Source organism: Tachypleus tridentatus, chromosome 7 (assembly GCF_004210375.1).
Source record: "Tachypleus tridentatus isolate NWPU-2018 chromosome 7, ASM421037v1, whole genome shotgun sequence".
NCBI classification, from domain to species: Eukaryota; Metazoa; Arthropoda; class Merostomata; order Xiphosura; family Limulidae; genus Tachypleus; species Tachypleus tridentatus.
This window is the reverse complement of record NC_134831.1, coordinates 171,792,286-171,802,187: the sequence shown is the minus strand read 5'-3', so window position 1 is coordinate 171,802,187 and position 9,902 is coordinate 171,792,286. Positions and strand designations below refer to the sequence as shown.

The 9,902-nt window shown below is 32.5% G+C and overlaps 1 protein-coding gene across 1 annotated transcript; it reads left to right on the top strand.

The window, feature by feature from the left end:
- The first annotated feature begins 426 nt into the window (after positions 1-426).
- On the top strand, positions 427-7,633 carry LOC143257231 (uncharacterized). Its single transcript, XM_076515643.1, has 3 exons — positions 427-583; positions 931-1,017; positions 4,953-7,633. Exons 1-3 carry the CDS (start codon positions 572-574, stop codon positions 5,226-5,228), a joined length of 375 nt encoding a protein of 124 aa, XP_076371758.1. The 5' UTR covers positions 427-571; the 3' UTR covers positions 5,229-7,633.
- Positions 7,634-9,902: the final 2,269 nt, after the last annotated feature.

Genomic DNA, 9,902 nt, shown 5'->3' with positions numbered 1-9,902 from the left:
CTGTTAATGGTTGGTAACTGTCTTTACTGTTTATATTATTTGTTTTCGGTTGATTGGTAGAGCTTTTCTCTTAGTGAAAGATGTAATACTCGTGGTCAGTTCAGGCGGATTGACTTATCTGGAAATAGGACCGTAGAAGTCGCTAACACCGTAACAGTGCTCATAACTTAGATTGTGTAGAGACTAAATATTCATTGTACTTTTTTTTTCACCTTGAGCTAAGCAAGACCATTACCATTCTTATAATAACAAGTTTGTTAGGTCTGTCCTTGAATAATTCATCAGAAGATCTGAAACCCTTTATCTGAAAACAAATCTGGGTCAAGTTGACTACATCAATGTCAAACCAAAGTGCTTTGGACGACCTCGTCACATAAGTCGTAGAGCAGTAGAAAAGCCGTCTTACATTAGTGGCGGATTAATCCAATTCGTAAAACGGCCATGCTTGAATTTGTAATACCAGTCGGACCAAGCAACGAAAGTTTATATAAAGACCAAAAATCCAGCGACTGGTGTCTCATTGTTCAATAGTGACTATAAGACAGTCTTCATTTAACCGGATTGATCCAGCATGTTGTCCAAGGTAAATTCTGTTGCGTTTATTTCAACGCAATTACGAACTTTTGAATCTTAATATTAAGTCTTACTGAAAGTATCTGTAAAGGAGAAAATTCTTTTACGACAGTAGATTTTGTTCTATAAAAACGGATGTATATATATATATATATATAATTTATATATAATGTGGTGTGATCGTTGAATTTAAAATTTAAAAATGTTTTTAAAATAATAAATAATTTTTTCCTTCTGAATAAACTATTTGCGTAAAAATGGAACTCTTTTTTAAAATTATAAATGTGTATTAACATTATTAATAATAAACACAATAACCTACACCTTTATTGTGGTATATATTGTTTGTTTTTTAAGGGAAAACTTTGTGTTTTTCTGCTGGTACTGTCATCGTCTCACGTTACACATTCTCGGGGAGTAGGGATTTCACACGCCTTCCAGGACGTAAGTATTTTAATATGGTGTTTACACATTGTTTTTACTCTATCTTACCTTTACTAACAATAAGTAATTTTAGTGGAAGTTTGCAGGTTTTATCTCCGAGAGCCAAATACAATAAGTTGTTTTTATTGGGTGTTTTGGCCTGGCATGGCATGGCCAAGCATGTTAAGGCGTGAGACTCGTAAATCTGAGGGTCGCGGGTTCGCAGCCCCGTCGCACCAAACATGCTCGCCCTTTCAGCCGTGGGGGCGTTATAATGTAACGGTCAATCCCACTATTCGTTGATAAAAGAGTAGCCCAAGAGTTGGCGGTGGGTGGTGATGACTAGCTGCCTTCCCTCTAGCCTTACACTGCTAAATTAGGGACGGCTAGTACAGATAGCTCTCGAGTAGCTTTGTGCGAAATTCAAAAACAACCAACCAATTATTGGGTGTTTTGTCGCTTTTAATTTTTCTCTTGAAGTTCACAACCTTCAGGTTACTTTAAACGATTTGGATTTAAATTAATTAATGCTAGACGTTTGTAAATCTTAACGTCAAACGAAATACTTATTACCATACTAGTTTTTAATTTTTTGTTTAAATGATTAAATTGTTTTGGAAATAAAGCGTATTTTTTGATGAGACGGATGGAAAGGTTAGCTGGTTAGAAGTTTCCCACTAGGTGGACACAGCAGATAGCCCCATGTGGCTTTGTTATAAGAAAACACACACTCACGTCAAAGAAGAAAATAATTACAATTAAAATAACATACTGTTTAAGTGAAGAGAGACTAAGATATGATGGAACGAAGGAGGGAACGTGAGCTACAGTCATGCGAAATTAGTTTAAAAAACAACTTAAATAAATGACTTTTACATTTAGCCGCGGCAAAACGGCTCACAGAATAGTCCTATGTTTGTGTGTGTGTTTTGCTCAAGTACAAACTTTTAGCTCATAACTCCGTCATATCTTGACCGATTTGAGATTTACAATTTTAGACTCAGAAAGTCAAACCCTTTCAGTGGATGCATTTAATCACGTTCAAGGTCTAATACATTAATTTACTCTATTGCCACCAAAATGAATTTCAAGTGCCGCGGCTACAGAGGATACCCTTTATTTTTCTTTGTGTCTTAATTCAATCCCCGAACATGTCCGCTCGTTTAGCTGTGAGGTCGTTTTAATGTGACGGTCAATTTCACTTTTCTTTGGTGAAGAAGTAGCCCAAGAGTAGGCGGAGGGTGACGTAGACTAACTGCTTTCCATGTAATCCGTCCCTTTCAAATTAGGAACAACTGATGTTGATAGCCCTCTAACAGTTTTGCGCAAAATTGCAAAATCAAATAATTTTACAAATAATAGCGCAATAAATTTACATTTTTGTATTACTTTTTACCGCTAGATACCAAATGGCAGATCTATCGAAAAAAATTGATTCGGGGTGAAACGAAGTGATGTTGACGAAAAAGAAGTGAGCTAAATTAAAATCATTGTACAAAAATATAACATTGTACAAAAATGTAACATTGTACAAAAATATAACATTGTACAAAAATATAACATTGTACAAAAATGTAACATTATACAAAAATATAACATTGTACAAAAATATAACTTTGCACAAAAATATAACATTGTACAAAAATATAACATTGTACAAAAATGTAACATTATACAAAAATATAACTTTGTACAAAAATATAACATTGAACAAAAATGTAACATTGTACAAAAATGTAACATTATACAAAAATATAACATTGTACAAAAATATAACTTTGCACAAAAATATAACATTGTACAAAAATATAACATTGTACAAAATGTAACATTATACAAAATATAACTTTGTACAAAATATAACATTGTACAAAATGTAACATTGTAATAAAAATATAACTTTGTAATAAAAAATATAACATTGTACAAAAAATATAACATTGTACAAAAATGTAACATTGTAATGAAAATATAACTTTATACAAAATATAATATTGTACAAAATGTAACATTGTACAAAAAATATAACTTTGTAAAAAATACAACATTGTACAAAAAATGTAACATTGTAACATTGTACAAAATGTAACATTGTACAAAAAAATATAACTTTATATAAAAATATAACTTTGTACAAAAATGTAACATTGTACAAAAATGTAACATTGTACAAAAATATAACATTGTACAAAAATATAACTTTGCACAAAAATATAACATTGTACAAAAATATAACTTTGTACAAAAATATAACATTGTACAAAAATATAACATTGTACAAAAATGTAACATTGTACGAAAATATAACTTTGTACAAAAATATAACATTGTACAAAAATGTAACATTGTACAAAAATATAACATTGTACAAAAATATAACTTTGCACAAAAATATAACATTGTACAAAAATATAACTGTATCTGTGGATCGAGTTTATACTTCGATGTCTGAAACGTAAATCAAGAGCGTATCTGGATGATCCTCCTCTCCAAGTAGTGTTTTAAATAATTTTAAAAATAAAATCACCTTCTGTTAAAAATAACCAAACGAAATACCCTGTACGTGTGATTTTAGAATGATATTTGTGTTTCCCTCTAATTTTCCCGCCCCTTTTACCTCACTCCTGTACCGCGAAGGTGGCGTTACGGGAGTAGCAGTAGGAAGAATTAAGTATAAGTTATTAGCAGGTTTCTCAAAGGAATTTATAAAAATAATAGTGATAATAGAAATAAAACAAAGTAATTTATAGAAATAATAGTAATAACAGAAATAAAACAAAGTAATTTATAAAAATAATAGTAATAATAGAAATAAAACAAAGTAATTTCGTTCTTTTTTAAACAGTTGTTTTTTTACAATGAATACACCGTTCAAACTCATTGGCTCATTTCTATGACTTTCTATTACCTTCCCCATTACCTACATATGAAATGTACGGGTGGTCTGATGAATCCCATAACGTCTCCTGGATTACCTACATATGAAATGTACGGGTGGTCTGATGAATCCCATGACGTCTCCTGGAGATCCTCCCTCTTAGTATACTATATTAATATTTAAATATTTGATAATTATCTCATTATTTTTATTTATATTGTATAAATTATCATATATATACTAGATGTACTTCCACAGGGTCCCTGAAAGTGTTCTGTTTCAAGAGTAAATAATCCCAAAATTAAGAGTAACAAATTTATATGTCGTGCTGTGTTGTAGCCTACAGAGTGCATAATTCTTCTCATGATTCACGGCTTGCGCACGTTTTACTGATGTAAGAACAGTATAAAATGCAACATTAATCGTCCCACATATTACGTCATTTTATTATTTACTGGATGACTAACAGACAGAACACTACTGTAATTAAGACAGGTGATACCGAAGGACCACTTTTGGTAAAAATAATTAATATTTTAGTGTAAAAAATATAAAGTGGCTGGTATTTGAATGTTTAATTTCTATTTTAAAATGCATCGATTAAATTGTATAACTGTAAAGAGAAACATAATTTAATTTTTATCTTCAATATATGAAGACAACAGGACTTCTTACGGCGTGAGCAAGGAAATTTTCAACTAATTAAGTCGAATTTTAATTCCAAAAGTTTCATTTAAAAGCTGAAACTTATAGTGAACATATTTTCATAATTAACATCAAATATATTAAGAACGATTTTGAGGGTAATGATTAATGAATCACAAAATGCAGATAACAGTTGAATATACTAAGTAAAACGTTGTTGTTAGAACCAACTTTTCTTGTTGTTGTTATTCATGTTATTACCAAACACTGATTATGTAAATGATAATGCATTGTTTGAAAAATGAAACGTATTTCTTTAAGACTTATAATTTATAAATTGTTTCGGTTTTCCATGAATGTTATTATGCATGTTACATTTTGTACTATATTTTTCTGTTATAATAATATGTTGACCTATATTCCTTCTTCTTAGCAAAAAGGTAATTTTGCTTACTCTCAGTACACCGAGGATGGAACAGCAGATATTAATCTACAAAAAGCTTCACTAGATGGCAATAAAGTCAAGGGAATCAACGACAATTTCTCTCCTGAGCCAAGCAAATCAGCTTCACGAGAAATACTTCAACCAGCGGCTAGCAGCACTCGACGTCACAAACCTCCTGTGTACCCACCAATAAACAAAAACCTTCTTTATTCCATGGGCTACATCTACGTTAAAGACTTTGTGCCTCAGTTGGATTTCTATTAAGAATTTGGCAATGGTGTTGTTGGAACATGTTTACTTAGTTTCGTGCCACTAACCAGCAATGGCATTGCTCTGAAGGACTGACGTAAATGGACTTTCGCCCGTGTTTAGCATTTCGAAATGTCTGATAAAGAATCATCACTTTATAAAAATTTAGTGTATTTTGAATTACAAATGTAGGCAGACAAGCAATTCTTTAAATGCGAGTAATTCAAGTAAAAATTCGACTTGCAAGCCTTGTTTTTTTTATTTTTCAGAAATATCTTGTTTTTGGAAGGAAGGTCCAGTTCTGGAAAAAATATGATAGTAAACATTTAAGATAGAGCTTTTTTATCATTCATTGTATTCTAATTTAATTTTGTTTATTCAGTATATGGTATTAGTAAATTGAACATGTATTATAAGCATTAATATATTTTAATGTTGCCGTGTTTGTTTTATTTTTCGAAATTCTCTTCTGTTTCGTATTGATAAACGAACGTTAATAACGCTCGAAACTAAACACCCTATTTGGAAAGGTTCACATATTTCTTGGATCATTTTAAGCTTGATGTTCTATATAGACTTATCCGACATTTGTAAGTGGGAAGAATGACCAGTTGTTAGTAGGGAAAATTTGACATAAATATTAAATACACAAGTATTACTTTTATTAAAAATTCAAATATTCGTGTGTTTTGCTTTTAAAAAGTGTATTTTAATGCGTGACTTGCTGTACATTTCTTGAAAGGTAACACCCTGTGACACATTTGATAAGTTAATGTAGAGATATGGCTGTCTTAAAGAACTATTTAATTTAAGCTTTAAATATAAGTATTAATTCACGCACTGAACACGTAGTTCTTTCATGCCTGGTCGAGCGTGTTCTTATGATCTGTCCTTACGGAGGGTAAGACTAGTTTTCATTCCTCGTCTTCATGGTTGACGGAGCGTGTTCTTGTTACATGTGTTTGTAGAGATTTTAGTTCTTTTTATGTATATAGCACTAAAGATACTCATATGTGAAAGTTTTTGTTTAGCGTAGAAAATTAGTTTGTTCTATTGCAGCTCTTAAACTGGTGATGGATCTTAGGCCTAAAATAAAGTACAAAGATCTCGCTTCATTACAAGTGCAAAGGGCTGGTAAAATGAATATATATATATATATATATATATAAATCAGTGCGGTAAAGCGTGATGTTATTACGCTTTGTTTTAATAGAAGTTTGTTTTAAAAAAGTTAATTGTTCAGTGGCAATAAATTACTTTGAATCGTTTTCTCTATCACTTGTGTAGGTTTCAGTTAGACCCGGCATGGCCAAGTGTGTTAAGGCGTTCGACTCGTAATCCGAGAGTCACGGGTTCGAATCTCGGTCACACCAAACATGTTCGCCCTTTCAGCCGTGGTAGCGTTATAATGTGACGGTCAATCCCACTATTCGTTGATAAAAGAGTAGCCTAAGAGTTGGCGGTGGGTGGTGATGACTAGCTGCCTTCCCTCTAGTCTTACACTGCTAAATTTGGGATGGCTAACGCAGATAGCCCTCGTGTAGCTTTGCGCAAAATTAAAAACAAACAAACAAACAAACAGGTTTTAGTTTGTAATTTTTCTTCTGGAAAAACAAACATAATCCTTCAAAATTTTATTTCTTTAATATCCTATTATCATTCTTCCAGCGAAAATCGTTAACCCTAAATTAACAAATGTGATCAACTTGTTAGCCGTCCTAAATTTAGAAGTGATAAACTATATGAAAGGCAGCTAGCTGGTAAACATTACCTGTTATCAACTATTGTGCCGCTTTCTACCAGAGAAAAGTAGGACTGACTGAATATTATAATGTCTAAACGAGTAGGGTTGACTGAATATTATAATGCCTAAACGAGTAGAACTGACTGAAATTATAATGCCTAAACGAGTAGGACTGACTGAATATTATAATGCCTAAACGAGTAGGACTGACTGAATATTATAATGCCTCAACGAGTAGGACTGACTGAATATTATAATGCCTAAACGAGTAGGACTGACTGAAATTATAATGTCTAAACGAGTAGGACTGACTGAATATTATAATGCCTAAACGAGTAGGACTGACTGAAATTATAATACCTAAACAAGTAGGACTGACTGAATATTATAATGCCTAAACGAGTAGGACTGACTGAATATTATAATGCCTAAACGAGTAGGACTGACTGAAATTATAATGCCTAAACGAGTAGGACTGACTGAATATTATAATGCCTAAACGAGTAGGACTGACTGAATATTATAATGCCTAAACGAGTAGGACTGACTGAATTTTATAATGCCTCAACGGCTGAAAGGCAAGCACGTTTAGGGACGTTTTTTTAAGTATTTTATTTCTTGTTAGAAACCTTGAAGGTTGGAAGTAAAATGACCTTATATAAAAATATTAGCAACATCTGTTTGTTTTACTTTGTTTCTTTGTAGTTAAGCACAAAGCCACTCAATGGGTTACATGTGCTGTGCTCACCATGGGCATCGAAAACCGATTTTTAGCGTCATGAATCAGCTATGGAAAATCAAACTCCGAAATTTAGCATCTTATACCAACGAGACTACAAAATGTATCTTTAAGAATTGGCCTCGTGACGTTTTATAACCATAAAAAATCAGGTGCGATACCTGCTATGGGCAGAGCACAAATTGTTCATTATGTACGTTTGTGCTTAACAATAAACAAAAAAAATGTATATATGCATTAAGCCTATTTGATAATGTTGCAGTCAAATCGATAAGATATCATTAACAATAAAAAAACTGACGCAAATAACACATAAAACATAATTTAAAAAGTTGTAAAACAAGATATATTTTATGATACACATAAAATTATGATTGTGTTGGATACGTTCTCTGATATATAAGTATGTTATGTGTTAGGATTGAAACTTTAGGTCATGGACAAGCCAAGAGGTTGCAGAAAATTAAGACAAATGCCACAAAAGCCGCTATGTGTTTTGTTGATCGATGCAATATTTGTAAAATGCCAACTTCTATAACCGATATAATATAAACTTAATAAAAATATATTATAGTTTAAAGAAAAGCAATAGATATCGCAACCAAACAGGATAACAAAACATTCAAAATGTGTTGTTTTTTGTTCGAAACGTTTTAGTGATGAAGTAGTTATAGAAAGTAAAATAAAATGTCTGCTGGTGATATTCCACATTACCTCGAGCTTGTCATTAGTTTCTGTCCACGTGCTCGGGTATCCATAGTGACCTGGATATTTTCCCCTTTTATTCTGATTGTTTTGACAAAAAAAACAACAAATTACGGAAGTTATCAGTGATTGGTTGACGATGGAAGTTGTCAGAGGTTGGCTGACAAAGGATAATGTCACAAATATTCTGGTTTGATTTGTGGTTCAGAAAGGGCGTGGGTCTTAACATTCCATAGTCATTTTTAACTTGTCCTTAACTGGGAAACTGCTAACCTGATAACCGCATGATGTATTTAGGATGTGTCACGAGTAGGAATGCACGTTCTAAGATAGGACAAACGTTTACCTTTTTGTTTTTTTGGCTTGCGTTTCCAACAGATAAACATTTCACCTGTAGACCTCTACTCATTGTTATTGAATAACGCCGCCCATCGTGTAATAAGTGAAATTCGATAGCGGTACAATCCGATGGAATTACATTTTCTAAGATAATTTATTCACGTGAAAAAGCCGATCTCAGAGTCTCTTATCTCTGGCCAAGTTTTTCATGTATAAAGTTTATCTTAAATTCAAAGTATATAGAAAAGGCAGAAAATTCAAATATATATATACATATATATTCAAATATTTAAATCCAGGTGCTTTTGGAAAAATAAATAATTCTTCTTCGGACGTAGATTCAGATCCAAATGAAAAGTCTACCTTTGAAAATGTTATTATACTACAGTATAGTATAGTATAATTTTGTTTTTATTTGTATCACTTAGTTTTGTTGTTGTTTTTTAACAGTTTGTTAGAAATATTGATGGGACTTTGAACTAGAAAATGAGTTCATATCAATCTGCCCGGCATGGCCAGGTGACTTAAGGCGTTCGACTCATAATCAGAGGATTACGCATTCGAATCCCCGTCGCACCAAACATGTTCCCCCTTTCAGCCGTGGGTGCGTTATAATGTGACGGTCAATTAGTTGGTAAAAGAGTATCCCAAGAGTTGGCGGTAGATGGTGATGACTAGCTGCCTTCCCTCTAGTTTTACGCTGCTAAATTAGAGATGGCTAGCGCAGATAGCCCTTGTGTAACTTTGCGCAAAATTCAAAACAACCAAACAAACTGTATCAATTTATTATATTTACTACGTGAATTATGTTCATAATCAAATAGCGTTTAAGAAACCTCATTCTGTGAATCCTGAGAAAATGGTTTATTACAGGTTGTACGAATGGCTGCCAGTGTTGTTGTTGTTATTTTAATATATATTTGAAGTAAAGAGTCCAACTGTAGTCTTCCAAAAATTTAAACTGGTATATTAGAGGGTAGAAAGCTAATTAACAGCCACCTTTGCCGACTCTTGGACAATAGAAAAGAGGAATTTAACTCTCATTGCTATAACGCATTAATATTTGTAGTATTTACGGGTCAGCCACAGTTAGCATCTCAGTCCAGTATGCTCAGTATCAGACCAGTCTTCCAATAAAAATGAAAACTAGATAATTCCCATT

Bases quoted from the DNA above. Each gene is read 5' to 3' on its own strand.
- LOC143257231 (XM_076515643.1), top strand. The intron at 1,018-4,952 runs GTAAGTATTTTA...CCTTCTTCTTAG, and splicing joins TTTCACACGCCTTCCAGGAC to CAAAAAGGTAATTTTGCTTA.